The sequence below is a fragment of the Sinohyriopsis cumingii genome, unplaced genomic scaffold (assembly GCF_028554795.1).
Source record: "Sinohyriopsis cumingii isolate HCF-2022 unplaced genomic scaffold, ASM2855479v2 utg002885l, whole genome shotgun sequence".
In the NCBI taxonomy this organism is placed as follows: domain Eukaryota; kingdom Metazoa; phylum Mollusca; class Bivalvia; order Unionida; family Unionidae; genus Sinohyriopsis; species Sinohyriopsis cumingii.
In genome coordinates, this window is record NW_028316329.1 from 195,415 (window position 1) to 213,858 (window position 18,444).

An 18,444-nucleotide genomic window follows, 5' to 3' on the forward strand; every position below is an offset into this window, starting at 1 on the left:
AAAGTAAAGTAAACCTCTCACCTGCAATGAAGACTTCCTAATATATGGTTCTGGAAAGCGAAGCGCCAATCAAGAAACCTTTTCATCGAAAATATATTTTCACCAGACATTGTGTAATCTGATGCATATTGTCTGACAATACCTATATATGCATGTTTCATGCTTGCAAATGCGTATGACTGACACATAGGAAATTAATAAAAAGACAAATTATCAAAATGATTGCATTTATTTAGTTATCAATATACATAATGTATGAGCACAGTAAATGTTTATTGCAAGCTGGAAATCAATGTTCTCATGAATGTTTGTATGTCAGCATTATGCAGACGTTCCTTTAGTTTTATTTTATTAATATAAAGTTCTATTGGAAATGAAATAGTGGTCAAATCCTTATATATAGAGTACTTTTAATACAGAACTGCATAGTCTAAAATTAAGCATGTTTCTCAAGATATGCTGTGATTGTCTTCCGGACACGATAGTATCAAAGACAGTGAAAACAAATAAAACAGGAGAGCTTTCCTTATGGAGACAATTAGTAGAACAAAGGAAAAATATTAACATATCTCGCAAATTTCCAAGTTAAAATTTCACTAAATATATTACATAAATGCGACTGCTTATTCACCTTTGAAACAGAAACCATGATAGAATCAGTCCAACAACGTAGGCACTGTAGAATATAAACTAAAATCTCGTTTCATGTGTTCGTGTATCCACTAATGTATTGCCGACAAATTGTATTATGAATAAGTAAAATCGAAACGTTCTCGTTTTCATGTATTAATATATGTGTTGTTTAATGGTTTATTTGTCTGTGCTAGTTCTTTGCTATAATGTAATATTTCTTTTAGATATTAAATACAGCTTGTTGATAATATTCCATGAATATCTTCTGAGACGATAGTTCCGTGCTAAAGCACCAATTATGCTCAGTAAGACAGCAATTTTTCCAAAAACATCCTCCAAAGAAACTCTTCTGTTATCATCTCTTAGATATTTCATTTTCTCGTCCTCTTGCTGGCTCTTAATGTCTCTGCCAAAAGAGAGAAAGTTGAAATTAGTTTATAAATTAATGCATTTCTGTGTGTAATTTAAGATATAAAAGCTCATACAAGAGCAAATTATCTTATGGCAATTGTTCTCAACGAACATTGTAAAATGTAGCTCTCTAGATAGATATATAGCTACAAATTTAACCATAAATAAAAAAGTATTTATTTTGCCAAAAACGAAATGTTCTTGTTCAACACTAACAACATAAGGAAATGCCCCTACCCAGACTGATCTGTAATCCCTTTCAGCTATACCCTAATCCAACATTAGATTCCTCTAGTAGGTTACACTGATTTTTGTTCAGAGTGGATTCTATTAATATGTCACCTGGAAGTTTGAGAACAATGGTGTCATAAAGAATTTTGGGTGTTTGGAGGCTAGTAAAGGTACTTTTCCAACTTAAGCAAGAACGAATCATATATATTTTTTGCGGATAGAAAGAATGAGTAGTGATCTATTGAGACCGTTTGAAAATCAAGTCACAAACATTTTTAGAAATACACTACATGCTGAGAGTGACATTACCACTCCGATAGCTAAGCTACTGAGAACTTGTAGAAATGCGATCCTGCAAGTTGCCCCTGGTCTATAATACGGTTCGTCCCAGAAACTGTTGAATGCGGTCACGACGTTACGAGAAGAAAAAAAATAAGGTATTGAGGACTTGAATCATACGGCTAGAAAAAAAGCATGACATATACACGCAAGAGTAGATTCTTTTGTCGGATTCTCATACAATACATTATTCGTAATGGATGAAGACCTCTGCGGTGGCCTAGTAATTAGAACATCCGCCTCGGACGCGAGAGGTTGCAGGTTCAAACCCTGGTCGGGTCATACCAAAGACGTATAAAAATTGTACTAGCAGCTGCCTCGCTTGGCTTGCAGCATTAAGAGGTTAGTGTTAGGACTGGTCGGCCTGGTGTCAGGATAAAGTGACAAGGTGGAACATCATGCTACATGTCATCGGCATTATGCCCCAGAGCAAAACATCACTAACAATTGCCACACTGCAGATATCGTAACGATATGACTGACAAATGTGTTTAAGGTACATTCAAAATTCAAATCATACACACATAATTGATGCTGCATTTGTATTGAAAGAAGCAATAAATAAATACGCATAGCAAGGGAAAGGATATAAAATACTCGTAGCTTCCATTCTTTTCGTTAAAATATTTCGGCAACTCGATTATAAATTGATAATATTAGATCTTTCGTTCGCTCTAGCTGAGCAATAAATCAAATTGTTTAATTGAGTCGTGTTTGTGCCTGATACAAATTTTAGCATTCACGATATAATCAAGTCCAAACCATATTCTTCAGCATATTATTGTGATATGAATTCTTAACAAATTTCAAACTGGCTTTTGCAGGAGGTCCATTAAGCAATGGTTTCGCAGGTTTTGCTTTCTGTGTAAAACATCTGCATAATTGATTCAACTTAGTAAACATTTTTTAAAAATAAAACCTTATGATTTTAAAACAATATTTCCTCTAAGCATATTCTATTATTGAAATTGGTACTCTGCTTGCTATCGACTCTTGTGCTTTTGTGTATAAAACGGGGTACAGTGTGTACATTAAACAAAAAATTTCTTAACTTCATCAGTCCACATTGCAAAACAAACCTGCTCTTTGAGTGTGTACTCGTCTCCAGAAACAACTTTAAACTTCTGTTTTCACATGTACGTACGATTTTCAGTTTTGAATGTAATGATTTCATTATAATCGTAATACACTGGTTTATTAACAAAAATAGCAATTCAAAACACTGTACAAGTCAACACTGATATTAGCCCTTGCAAATGAGATTTTGACTTTAATTTACTCTTCCGAAACCGCTAACATTTTTTATGTTTAAATTGTGTAACGCCAAACCAAAAAACAATATGACATATTACTGTGTATGCAACTTGGACTGAGCACGAACGTTCCTACTAAACTGAACTAAAAGAAAGACAGCTTAACTCCAACAAACTAGTAACATATTCAAATTCCTAATACTGCTAATCTGTCCAAACATATCATATCACTAAAGCGTTGAATTATTTAGCATCAAAAGATCAAGGTCATAGATACTGCCCAGAAAGGACAAGTTCAAGTAAACCCAAATAAACCGAGCCTACAATGAGACAAATGCTGCAGACTTGCGTGCACTTAAACTACATACCGTGGGCAATTATAACTAAAGGAAAAACTCTTTGATAATATTTTGAGTGCCTATTGGAAAAGTTAAAACACCGGCAAGAAGAATAAGAGATCTAGCACCAATTGCCGTTTACACGCTTATAACTAACGTTGGTGCTTTAAAACCACCAACCCCACAAAAAAGAACCACTCGTCTGTTTTTACATTATATTGTCAGTGTCAAAACAGAGTGATATGAAAAAAATTGTTTGTAAAATCTAACATATGACCATAACTGTCCGTATGTTTTAATGCACAGTATAACAAATTTCTCGACATCGTCCAAGGCACTGGATTTCCACTTGCACAAAATAGCATACATGACTATAAATTAACGTTCACCGGAAGATTAAAACGACAATTTTGTCACCACAAAATGGGAAATGGGTTTTGTCTTGATATACGCGTGAAACGCATGCGTCAAAGATGGAATATAACTGAATGACGGATGATTTGTCAATAAAATACGTGCATAGCGTTTTCAGATTCTGGTTTGTTTGCTTGTTTGCTGCTGGTTGTTAACTCTTCCATATCAATGCTGCCACCAGGTTTGGAGAAGAGATAGAAAAGATGACTATTTTAATTGCTATACTTAATTAATTGTTGCTACCTACCAACATTATACTGCACAAAAGACCTTTGAAACAAGTCCTTAAGGAATAAAACAAAGTGAGGTAATGGAGGAAAGGTACAAACAACAAATTTAAAAGCATGATTTTATGAAAAGTGCGTAGCAGCAGATCGAAAACACAACGAAGTTACATCACCTGAATATATTCGAACAACAATATGAAGCGAAATAACTTGATGTAAATAAACATTTCACACGAGTTCATCAACAAACTCTAACAAATAGAACTCAAATTTGTATGTGAGCTAAATACACGACCGTCCATCAAAATTACATCAAATGCATATGTCCGTTTACCGTCGAGCATGTGACAGTCCGAAAAAGGTGTAACAGGATGAAGCCCGAATTTGATTAGATCTACCGGAGACTCTTAACACATTTTCGTTTATTTAAAATGGGATTCAAAGATAACTTATTATTACAAGAAAATGATGGGCAGAGTTCAACCAGCGATACAAGAAAACGAACAGTTCCTCAGTGCAACTAATCAGAGCATGTAACTACAGGAATAATCAAATGACAATATATGGATGGAACGCAGACAAATAGAGCTGATATATCGACCTATCACTAGGAAAGATCAATTCATTGAAATTAGAAACTAATGTGATATATGAATATCACTAGGGACGATCAAATCATATCATTTAGACGCATATGAACTATACATGGCTCATTGACATATATGGTGCGTGTATAGTTTATTTTCGCTCATATAACCATGTTGAATAATATTCACAATATATATATATCGTATCGTCTAGTCGACGATCACAACGATTCCGGTTCCAAAGCGTTCGTCTGACGGCCAAAGAGAGACTAAGCTTGGTCCGCTCCTTCCAGTTTGCCGAAGGATCCATCGTGAAACCTCATTCCCTTACAATCCGTTCGTTTCAAACCATTGGTCACTCTTTGCGAGTAAAGCAGTTATGTTTTTCCAGACAACAGCATCGACACAAATAACTCAAACGTGTTGTACATGTGATGCGGTAAAGAGCGAATACAGTGATATATATTAAGCAAGCCAGCACATGAACAGACTGCGTTATACGTGTGTAATAACAACGTTTCACATAAATCTGCCTCCGACAGGAATAAATGAACTGGATTGTGAGCTATCGAAAATAATGCATCTTTAATTCATGCAACATGCAACTGAATTCAGCTTGTCTGTTCATCTATAACATGACTAACTTGAAGCAGTCTGTTTACAATAGCATGTTTTTTTGTGACATAGGTCTGACTCAATAAATAAATAATATCGCATAACTGGATAACAAGAAAGGATACACTTTAAGGTACCCCGGTTATGACCAAATCCAAGGTTAGTGATCTCGATGTCAACGGGTTTCTTACTGCAGGCACTGAGCGTGCAGCACCATGTGAACCGAACTAAATATTTTGAAAAGATAGGGTTGAAAATAAAAGCCTCTCGTAAAGTTGGGCGCGCCAAAGAAATCCGAGCTTAGTTTCGATTATATGCCGAATCGATATATTACGTACGATTGCGTGCCATAAGCGTTAGACAATCTATGTGGAAACCAGTCGATGCAATGGAAAATAAAGTAATAAAGCCCACGGCAACACGATTTAAACCAAATAAATTTTGGATCGAGTAAAAAGAGCGAGCACTATCTTTGCTCATTAATGTGATTTTATGAAATGAAAGTCCTTCAACGGCTTTCTGATACAAATTACACTGTCGAGGACATGTAGCATCATGACCCACTCAGTCACATTATCCTGACACCAGATCAACCAGCCCTAACACTAACGTTTTAATGCTAAGGGACAAGCGAATCAGCTGCTACTACCATTTTTGTAAGTCTTTGGTTCTACTCCGGCAGGGTTCAAACCCACGACCTCCCACATCTGAGACGAACGCTCTAACAGCTTAGGCCATGAGCTATATGCTGCTACGCTGCCAGCTCTTCCAGCCTTTACTAGCCTTTTGAAGTTTTTCTAGCCCCTCCAGACCATTCAGCTATAAATATACACAACCGGTCAACGTATTGCATGGAATAAACGTTAACGATGCTAAAATATGAATATCTCCTAAATCATGACCAACATATAGAAGCACACCAAACATTGCAGAAAAAAACATCTATGAAATACATGCTACTTTCTATTTTCTAAATAAATATAAAGCCTTCATAGACGAATTGCACCAAAACTGATATTTTTCTTTACCCAAACACTACACAATTTTCTAGAGTTTTAATCAAAAGGAATGAAAGAAAAACGGTGTATAGGTATGAGGCATTTGAAATGCAGATTCAAATTTAACTTCAGCATAAACTACTACTCATCCCTATGGCTGTAGTACGTCGTGTACTATAGACTCTACCTGACGAGATACAAGAGATAATTGTGCCTGTATATGACAAAATGCCTCCTATAAATACTAAAATAATCGTTCAAGAACGAGGGGTAAAGTAACCTTGCACATCACGATATATGGGTGTGTCTCTGTAAGCGACCTACGAAAATACTCATGTATTACTCAGGCACCATTAGAAGAAAAACAAAATTAAACTATCCTGGGGAACTCTGTACGCATCTACTAAATCAAATGTACAAAAGTGTCCTAAAGCATAGCCAAATTATTCAAGCTATTTTATATCTTATTCCGTGACAACCAACATAGTTCATATTCAGTTCTCTAGAATGCTGTCAATGCACGTAAACTAAGCAAAGTTTTCAACGTAGGCATGTGTTGACAACAAACAAGATGACAACAGTAATAGTTACAGAGATAAGCAATACCCGTTAATGAATTTGGTCCTCATATGGTCCATGAGCAGGACGTTTTCAATAATATATTAAATGCGCATCCATTTAATTACATGACGTTATTTGCAATATCGTTATTCTTACTAAATGGCAAATACGCCAAAGACAAGAAAGCTTTTAAGACCATGCATGTGAATATGAACTGATTAGTTTTCAAGGACTTGGTACATATATGCGATATGCATGGAGTCTCAAACCAAACGCTGGAACAAGCATCAATCTCTACTTAGTTCGTTACCTAACATGAAAAACTTTCATTAAATGTTATCGAAAATCATCTATGTATAAATTAATGTCAAATTATCAAGTTATAACTTTGTGAAATAATTGGTTTCGTCAAACATCTGTGTGTATACGATTTTACTGGCTTTATCAGGAGAATGATAAAAAGTCAAAATAATATTCTATGACGTCTACATTTTGGTAAATTAAAGGTGTATCCATTCATTCACTAGAACATGATCTCCGTTGAATATTTGATTTACCTTGTTACTATATCCTCCAAGGCAAGTGTAAAGTTGGCCTTATCTTTGCGGTCTGTAATATGACTATCATGCTCCAGGAATGAGTAGAAGAATTTAGGAGCCTATAAATCAATAGGATATATATATATATATATATATATATATATATATATATATAATTAAGATAATAAATTAAGCAACAGAAAGAAGCGAAACGAGCAAGTTTTGTATTATTTAACAAGTAATTTAATTCTCTAAGTTATTAAATCAAGATGTTTCAAATTCGTCCAACTTATTGTGATATGTCATCTCAAATCGAGAGTTTAGTTTTAAATCCTTCTCAGGTAGGGTTAAAGTCTATGAAAAATGGTAAGTTGTTTGAGCTTGCCAGACATTATAATCTCTGTGGATTCAGGATTTATAGATGAAAAGGGCTGTCGGTTTTGGAGGTCTGTATTTGGTCTTGGTAGGCAATGAAACAAAAGAAAAATAATTACAGTTAAAACAAAACAGATGATCATAGATTTAAGAAAGATTAAGCTTCAGATGGACATGGAAAATGGAACGTGCTGGAAATGCAAATTCAGAAAGAAGAAACGAGAAGAGAAATGTAGACAGAGAAGGAATGCAGATTCAGGAGAGAAATAAGAGAGGCACGAACAGATCGAGAGAAAGAGAGATGAAAAGGATATGCATTTGAAATTGAAATAGTTGGAACTGTCAGACGTAGCATATTCCCCCCTTTACACAAGTTTAGGCTTTGATGTTGGCTAATATTCCCTTTTCAGGAAAAGGAAGTTAATAAATACATAGTTCACTTTGTTAAAAATGCTGAACACTTTAATATAGCCATGACGGCATTGGAATTATTATAAAGTATGCTTTATGACAAATCTAGTGAAGTCTGCACATCACTGTGGATACAATAAAGTTCTCATTATGACGTGGTTAAAGAATCCATCTTGAAGGATTATGATTTGTTACCTGAGGCACATCGAGAGAAAGTTTGGAAATGTAAAGAAGAATATGGACACACCGATCTTGATTTGGAAGGAAGAAATAACAACTGCTTGATAGGTAGTGCTCAGCCAGGAAGGTTAATCAAGATTCCGATAACCGCAGACAAAGAATATTAATTGAGGAGGACAACAATAACGTCTATAATAATGTCAACGCATATCTTCATTAGCAAACGGTGGAAAATGCTGCTTTTACAACTGATGATTATTCCTTCATTAAGAACGTTTCATTTGTCAAAAAGGCTTTCTCTCAGAGTTTATGTTTAAACAAATCATCTTAGTCTCATATAATTACATCCAAATCTCAGTCTGGCACAACGGATCTAAATGAAACATCTGATAAGACCAATAAGAAATCGTTATTTTTCCTATGTGCACTTATTGTAAGAAGAAAGGGAACGTCGTTAATAATTGCTACAGGATAAAGAAAGAGCTATTACAAATGCTATTAGTTTGAAGAGATCAAGGTCATGGTCTTTTATTGAATGCAATAAATTTTGCAATCAAATAATCCCCAGTTTGATTCTATTTTGGAGATTCATGATTGATGAAAGGAGCTTCTAACAGTCTTTTGTTAAATGGTACTTTTTCTTTATCTGAGACAGGGAAAGATATCTTATTTGGGGAGTAGAGTGCGGCTTTGTTATGTTTTTGTCATTTGTATCAATTGAGCATCATAATTACTTTCCGAACCTCTGACTGTTAGAGCAGGACCTTAATCAAAAACCTATAGATGATATTCACTTATTATAGGGAAATGACCTAGCTGGGGATACGATTATGGGTAATCCACTTGTAACTGACAAGACTTGTTTGGGCCGAAAGGTTAATCGCATCATGATTAAAATTCCTGATTTGTATCCTGCTTGTGCAGTTATCAGAAATATGGCAGAGAGAGAGAGAGAGAGAGAGAGAGAGAGAGAGAGAGAGAGAGAGAACTCTCTTCAGAATAATATTAATCAGGATATGATTCTTTTAGCTGAAATATAGATTGCCTAGTCTTTTGATAAGGTTAGGTTCTGTCCCGAATTTGTCATTCTAAAGTACTGATGACAGTGATCCTTCCTTTCTACTCTATATCTCTATTCTAATTTGGGTGACAAAAGAGAAGCTCTTGTCCAACAGCTACAGGTTCCTGAGATCTCATCTTTGTTTCAGAGGGCTATTGGTTAAACGGAACCCACACAAGTCTCAGCTTATTAGTTTGCTGCAAATTGGGTAATTAAGGAGACCGGCCTGAGGTACCCGCTGGTGATGAGTAGTCAGTGAGCTATCAATTTGTCATTAATAAGTAATATCGACAGGACATTATTGGTCTAAGCCACAAAGCTCCCTTGGCTGATCATGAAGGAATCAATAAAACTTATCACAATTACCACAAGACCTTGAATCATTTTTATTGAACGAAAAGTAATATTTATATCTGTAAATACTGTAGATCATGTCAAACTTGTCAAATTGTAGAAAAACCCAATCAGAAAGTATCTAAGGTTGAGATTCAAACAAACTCTCCATTTTACGAACCATTTATCAGAATAATGTTAACCTGTGTCCGTCTCTTACCTAAGACCATGTCAGGCAAATAATCCTTGTCGATCAAAATGTATACGTCCTCAAGGGTACCAAAGGCGATTACTTAGAGAAATATTGAAACCAAATCCTTTGTAAAAACTTAATTGAAGCAGCTTAATTTTGGCCTCCCAATTCTCTCCAATCTGATAAAGGGCCAACGTTTCTTTTCTGGACTTTTCCTACAAGTTGTATATGAATTATACATCCAGTATTTGAAATCGTCTCCCTATCACGGTGAAATTCAAGGGTGTTTAAGAGGTTACATCAAACGTTTGAAGCATATGATTCATTCATATTCATTTGTACATGAAAAGATTGGGATTGGGATCTTTATTTGCTGCTGTTGTTTGCTGTTAGGGAATTAGTTCAAGAATCATTAGTTTTAGTCATTAGAATTAGTTGTTGGGTTTACTGTCTGTAAACCATTGCAATTATTAGAATAAAAGCTTCTTTAACATGGAAATTTCAAAAATAATCTTCTTGACTCTGTACCCGATTTCAGTTATAAGTTTGATATATAATAATTCTCCGTCAAAATTTAGCGTTTAATTGACATTAAAACATCTAGTTGAGGTAATTGTGACGCATACAACGATGACATCATCTACAACGATACCTCTAAAAGTCACTTGGAAACCATTCAGAAAATCTTTTGATCAACTCTACGATGCGAATCACAAAATTAATTTAATTAGAAGTTAGTTTGGCCTTGCTTTTGTTACGTTTTTAGGATACATTGTGCGAAGAAGTCAAATTAAACCTCTGGAGTATACAATCAAATTTACAGTGCTAGTAAAGAGAGACTCGTGCGAAATTTGCACATGGATAGGTATTATCGGAAATTTTGTTTCAAATTCCTCCATAACTATTGATCCGGGCAAAGTTGATGTGTAAGAAATCCAAGTATCATTGGTGTGAAAAAAGTTATGAATCTTAAAACAAATTAAAGGCCAAACTTGAGCGCACACCAGTTATTTTTAGCTTGAAATTCCAGTTTAAAATTGTCTGTTGATGCAAGCGATTTATTGGTTGGTGAAAAATTAATTCAAGGAGAATAATATGGTGGGGATCATTCGGTGTGATATTTTCTAAACAAATAAAGAAGCATCTGAGAAATTACGAACATTTGGTTGCAATATTTTGAGTTATATATGAGTTCAGCCACCATTTATTATATTTACTGATCACAAACCTATTACTCTTATTAACAACGAGAAACACAAATATCAAAGATTGTTGAGATATATTTTGTTCCGATAACCTGGTTAAAGGTATCCATTAGTCACGAAATCTCGTGGGCTGTTTATCCCCACCAAACTTGCACGGTTGACCTTTTATATGATCTAATGCGATATGAGAAGACTTATTTTAATGCATTTATACATGCATACATATTAGTGCTTGTATTATAGAAGTGACGAACTCGTCGCCCTTATCTAACCCTTCTTTTCATGCTAGTGTAGTAGACAATCTCTTCCCTGGTCATGCTGTTAACTGCTTTCCTGGGATTGAAAAATTGATAGAAATTATATATATATATATATATATATATATATATATATATATATATATATATATATATATATATATATACATATATATATATATATATATATATATATATATATATATATATATATATATATATATATATATATATATATATATATCGATATAGATATTTGTATAAGAATGGACGTACATGTAAAGACTTAAAATCAAAAAAAGAACATAAGCTGTAAAAACAGTTGAAAAAGGAATTTGCTGATCAGTATTTAAAACGTATTTCCTACATCGATAGCGGGTTATAGAAAAATAACAGCTTACGAAATGAAATGGGATTAAGATAAGTCCGAAATAAAATGACTTCAAATTTCAAAACAATTTAAATTTCTCTGAAATTCGGATCACAGGGAAGCCCCCGATAATCCGTTACGACTTTATGGTCACAAGCTTCAGTAACAGAAGAGGAGCAAAAGAACAAGTTTTATAAAACTTAAAAATTTAATTATCAAAGTTATAGATGAAAAATATCACAGAAACATTCAGTATTATGAATCAAAATCAAACTAGTCCTAATTAAGGTCTGTGACGGTCCTAAACGAATCAAAAGTTCTTTATAAATTTCAATACAGCAAATGTACTGGTCCTCAAAGAACTGTGACTTTGTCACGATGGCGTAGTCCAGAATTCCTTCGAATAATTTATTAGTTCCATAATATTGTGATAGTCCAAATAATAAGCACTTCTGCTTCCACGGACCAGTCCAAACGTGTTTTCTCTCTAGAATATCTAAATACTACATAAAACACGTATGCAAACTTACAACAGGAACACAATCAGCATGAATGACTCCAAAAATCGAAAAATTAGTATTTATAACTGTCAAACACATAAGTAAACATATAATCTTTGATCCTATGTAATATTAGTCTCCTCACAGATTCAAGTCTCGCAGGCCAAATTTAGCTAAAGATATTTGTTACACATTGCATCCATGAATAAAGCTTATAAACTGGATATAAAATCATGTACCAGGAGTTTATAAGATATAAATATACATAACAGGTTAAACATTGGGTTCTTCTATTTTAGATTTATCCATTGATACTATACCCTTGAAGGCAAGGTAATACTAAAAATATGCCATGCGGAAATAAAAGAATATGACTGTTATTTAAATCGTTTCCTTAAGTTTTCATGATAACAGTTTATGTTTAAATTGCTTATCTCCTCACCACGAACAAAAATACACTACTCGTACTTGATGAATTCTACCTTATCAATCAGTTATTTATTTTAATACATCTAATATTCTGTAAAATTCTTGTAACTTCTTTGAATGTACACAGAATTCTTTCCGGTTTATTTTTCAAACAATTTTCAGTAAAGTGTCATTACTTATATTTCGAAACTCTAAGTCATGTGTTTTATCTTATTTTGCTTTTTCGTTCCTTCAATCACATCTAATTCGTTAGGATGCTTGCCTGTATCATCCATCGTTACATTTCTTCTATATATATATATATATATATATATATATATATATATATATATATATATATATATATATATATATATATATACTTGATTTGTTAGTCTTCAATTGTTTTTTAGATATCATTATTTATTTATAGTAATGTAACATTGCATTTTGCACTTAATCTTGTTTCTACTTGACCTGCGTTATTGAATTCTTAATTCTGTAAACAACTAATACATAGCAAATATATTCTCTATGTGCATGGGTTCGATATTGTTATCATTATTAATATAAGTAAATATGTTAATATGGGGCTGGATCTAGTTTTTGTTTTGATTCCCCTAGCGCACCTGACATAGTCCACGTTATATATTATAATTTTAGTAACATACTTTCTAATTATAGCTAACATTTACTTTTGTAAATATTAAGAAGTTTCTAGAATGTTATTTTGCATTAGATAATAGGTTTTTTTTTTACAGATAATAATAATTGTGATCTGAAGTCAATTAGAGGACTATTTAATCTTGCTACTGGAAAAAGTATTCACTCGTGCTTTAAGGCAATTTTATTTTATTGTTGCATCCAGTAGTTCGTTTCGAATAGAATTTATTTCTTCAAATTATTTAATTCAGTGAATTTATTCTCTGTAAATAGAGAGTACTCAGACAAAAGAATATTCTTGGACAGAAACATTAACTGGTGTTTATTGTGAATTCAGACCTTGCATTATATTACTGTGCTTAAAAGATAGAGATCGCTTAAGGCATATCAACACCTTCAGCATTGAATTTAATTTGAATTTCCACTTACGTTAATTCAGGACCTTTTTTATTGGGACGTTTGCCTTTAATTCTTGGATTATTATTGGGATTTAGTTCGCAATACTGTAAGATCGTTTCTTCATTTTTTCTTTGTATTCTATGGAAATAAATTATTTGTTGGATTTTACAAGCTTATTTTCTTTTTCTCTCACTCTTTTCTGATGCTTATTTTAACAGCGTAGGCTCGCAACAAATTCCATATCTCTCTCGATGCTTGTGGGTACATAATAATTGAATATTCCAGGAAGAAAAATGTATGCTAAGAGCAAACAAGCAAGTAAAGCAAACAAGCCTGTTATCGAATGATAATACAATTTACATAACGAATAAGTCGATCACCTTAAGACAAAATAAGTCCTTAAGTACCTAGACGATAACAACAAATACGATAAACACTGTCACAATGTAAGCCTCTGAATAAAGCTCACATGAGGAAGTGGAGTTGTCAGACATTCCAGATGACAGTAATACTAACTCCACACATTAGGTGCAGTTTGATTTCTTAACACTTTCATGATCATTTTAAAAGCTATTGGAGCCTGGAAAAAAAAACTGTACCAAATGCGAATCTCCCTTGCAGAAAGGATTTATTTTGCTTAACATCAGTGACATAACCCTGCATTAATATCAGTACAGCTCAAAGACAAAGTCAGGACATGATTTCGGATAAAAAGCTCACTTATGTGCATTGACAAATAGCCGAGTACTCGATAAACAAACCGAAAGTCTCCGCGAATGCATAAATAAAATTTCGTCAAATTAAAACGATAATAAAACGTCAAAGAGACTTTTCATTTGCAAATGGATTGCCAATGAATAAGGTTTCGGCTTTAGTTAGCCTGAACATTAAATAACAAATTAACTAATCATATTTACAATGGATCTACAGTACAGGAGATTTAAACATGACCGATGTATAAATATGCTAAAGGAACATCAAGCATGATATATTATGACAGTTTCAAACCTCCGATTACTGAAAATAAATGAATGACCAAATATAATCTGAGATTTTATAAATACCGTGACGGTGTATTCAATAATGCAAATACCTATCAATAGATATGTCTCTTGAGTTTATTCAATCATGATTTGTTTACACAAATTTAGGTGAAGATGTTCAACAGAATTGTATTTAATAGATACCCATTTTTCTGATCTTTAATTAATAACTGGTAAAACCAGTGTGCCAAAATTGCATCTTTTTCATTTAGCTGCACATTTCCAAACTTGCATAAATATTTATGCATTGAAAATAATGTCTTTGAAGCTAGTACACATATGATTTTCCTAATTAAGTGCGAAAAGACGCCTGTTATAAATGCAATTAGAAGAAGCACATATTTATCGGCAACATTTAACATTTCAGAAGAATTAGGTAATGGATGTTAGACGAACTTTACAGAAAACCCTTTTGTTTTGTATTAAATTTAAAGTGCCACTTGTTACAATATATACACAAAACACTTAGGCCCGCTTGCAGACCCTCTTTTGACTCAGAAAATATAACTGGAACATCGGTGAAAAAAATAATAAAACATTATGGCATGCTTATATCAGTACCCGAACACCACTGCTAATAAATTTCTTTTGAACGTCGTTGATAAACATGTAAACTATAAACGATGTCAAGGAATCTTATTCACGAGCACAAGTTGTAAAAATAGATACTTCCGACAATGCATTATTATATCTCACTCTCCTTAAATGTTTCAGGCATTCAAAATAGTTTCCTTCTAATTTTTTCATACGTAATTTATGACATAAAAATCCCTTATAATATCATCAATTGAATAGAGATGCCACATAAATAAGATGCACATATTGATAAGATAAGTGTTCAATTAGAACTTGGCATATTAGGAACGTAAATGGTGGCAACAATTTTTAAACACTCGTTGATGTTAAAGTTTGTGTCCCTTTCTTGATGTAATAAAGACAATAGCATACGTGGAGTTCGCATAGTATGAACGTACCTACATCAGCTTATTACGTACTCATGAGACATAGAGCTTACATAGTCCATTTAAACATGCGAAAACTCATCAAAGTAAATTACAGCCAACACAAGCTCTCACTTTAAAGATCCAGTGATGGTCCATCAGGCTTCGTTTTACAAGCATGGTTTGGATATGCTAGGCGATGCTTTGAACTAATTATATATATGATAAACGGTTATATTAAGTTAAGTTAGACAAACATCAAATGAGATTTATTCTATCTTCCGAAACTGAAACTTTTAGCCCAACATTGTCCAAACAAATTAAAGACACCATAGGACCGCACAAAACAGAGACACATGTATTGTCTTTGTTGTGTGTATAAAAAAAATGTTGTGAGCTACTTCCAGACTTGGAATAATGGACGGACATAATGAGTGGCGAATAATCAACGCCAGCTACAATATTTATAATATAAAGTTATGCATGGAGGTACTAGGGATATATGTCATGACTCTGGTGTAGCTGGATAATGGGCAAAAGTTACAATAATAATAATAATAATAATAATATTAATAACGATGATGATGACAATAGTAAGGTGCTACGGAATATTTACTTGGGTTACATTGTGTACGCCCGATAACTGATTACTAGAAATCAGTATACATCTTTGGAAAATATTACGCAAATAATTCATGTAGATAAGCCCATTACGAAAATTAGGTTTCGGTACCAATGTAACCTTAAACTTCTTTAGTGACAGCTCGCAAATGTTTATAACAATTGCAAAAGGTTCAAGATGAATGTTTATAAGTATCTATGTTCTTTGAACAACTAAACAAACTTGCACTTTAAGACTCTTTTCTTTGCGCCAGTCCATAAACCTATCATCTTCCTATTCCTCGACACACTTTGCAGCATCATTTGGTTCTTGTGGAATAACCTGTTGGTAGAGGTAGTAAGCAATATCCAATGTTGATGTCATTAATGAACATACTATTATCATAAACCAGATATCAAAATTCTATATTTTCATGTTCCTTAAGTTTTGCCTTGATACATCATATATGCGTGCAGTGTTATCTTTTAATACGTATATATTTACATAGAGAATCTTACACAATCATGTTTGGTAGTCTGAGGCTTTGGTTGTTGAGAGTGGATCAGTGTTGGTGTCTCCAGCATTCCAGCATACTGTGGGATGGAGTATGGGTTATAACCCTTATTACTGGGTAAGTTTCGTTTATTCGGAGTGAGTAAGTAACAATTTAACATCCTTAATTTACCTCTACTATAATTGATAAACGTAAATGGTCACTTGTTTAAAGAGACGTTTTCATAAAACTGTAATATATTAAACTAAACAGATATATAACTTTTGGCAAACGTTTGCATTAAAATAATGTACAAATTCATTGCAGATATACTGATTCACCAAATAAGAGATGTCACTTTTTAGCAGACAATAACTACTACTACTACACTGCTACTATAAACATGTTTACTACTCTTTTACACCTTATATAAATTATTACTTTGGTTACCAGGTGTACTACTGCTGCAACTGTTTATAAATATATTGATGTATTGCTCCAATTATTATCTCCACTATAAAACCATTAATACCGTTTGCTTGGGTTACTACTACTACAAGTACTACTGTTGATGCTCCTAACTACTGCCAATACTACTACTACTAGAACGACTACTGCAAACACTATAATAATTTCCGGGGCCCCGAGTGGCCCAGTGGTCTAAAGCGCTCTCCGTCACGGATCACTGCCATCTCACCTCTGTCTGCGTGGGTTCGAGTCTCCGGCTCGGCCAATGTGGATATGTGAGAAAGCTTGCCGGTAGCTTCTTGTGGGTCGGTGGTTCTTTCCGGGGGTTTTCCCGGGTTCTTCCTCCACCATTAATACTGGCCGCCATGTATAGCCTATCTTGTGCTGAAAAATGGCGTTAAACCCTATAACAACAACAACAAAAAATGTTGTCAGCTTTACTAGTAGTAATAGTACTTGTAAATTATCCAGCCTGTAAGTGATGAAACTAAAGAAATTGTGGAATGTACTTATTAGTCTGATATGTTTGCCTATGATATTTTTATGTGGTAAAAGTTGAATACAATGCATACCTATACTAACGAAACAGGTATTGAAACAGGTATTGCCAGGTATTGACGAGGGCTTTATTTTAAGATAAGTTGCTACGGTATATAAATTCCTCAATGCGTTCTTATTCCTAATTTTTAAAGGTATTTGTACGTATGGGACCCTTATGTTTTTTGGCCAACTATTCTTATATTGGCATAATCTTTGCTAATCAATAACAATATATATGTATGTTGCAATGTATATTTAATTTATGTCGCATGTTTAATATTTGTCCATGAGCGTGGGTTGTAAACAAGGCCAGCCTTACTGACAATTCGACTCGGCTTTCCACTGAATTGTTTCTCATCATAGGTCAAGTAAATATGCGTATTAATAGGAATGTCACATGTATAATTCATTACTGTTTTCGATCAGCTTGTGTGATCAGAGTTTACAATTGTATAAAATATAATTCAAGAAGTACTGATTACAATGATCTCCTACTTACGATCCACTGTACCTATTATAATCAGGTGACAAAAGACAAATCACTTTTTGTCCAACAGGAACAAGATACTTAGATCTCTAATTTGTTTCAGATCGCTATTAGTAAAAAGAAAGCCACACAAGTACCAACTTGATCCTTAGTGACAACTCGGGTTCTTATGAGAAAATGGAGACCACTTGAGGTGCTCATTGGTGATAAGTGGTCAGTGTCTATCAAATTATCATTCTGAGCTAATATCGACAGTAAATCCTTAGTATAAAATATGAAATTCCCTTGGGTGCTCATTCAGGAGTCAGCATGAAGTTCACATTCTAGATTATATGCTGTAAAATCATCATCTAAAGCAGGAATGTTTGAAA

At 33.7% G+C, this 18,444-nt stretch overlaps 1 protein-coding gene across 5 annotated transcripts in view; it reads right to left on the bottom strand.

Moving 5' to 3' along the window:
* Positions 1–210: 210 nt before the first annotated feature.
* Positions 211–18,444, bottom strand: part of LOC149769999 (uncharacterized) — a 39,817-nt gene continuing 21,583 nt past the window's right edge. For 2 of the 5 annotated variants that reach the window (XM_089949547.1, XM_089949548.1), the window contains exons 3-4: positions 7,165–7,265; positions 211–1,039 (exon numbers count right to left, since the gene is read on the bottom strand). In XM_089949547.1, the coding sequence (XP_089805673.1) occupies positions 835–1,039; positions 7,165–7,265 (306 nt within the window). In that variant the 3' untranslated portion in view covers positions 211–834. Of the gene's footprint in view, positions 1,040–7,164; positions 7,266–7,345; positions 7,606–11,175; positions 11,234–18,444 lie in introns of those variants that run through there. The other 3 variants (XM_089949546.1, XR_016418989.1, XR_016418990.1) reach the window with 3 other exon arrangements.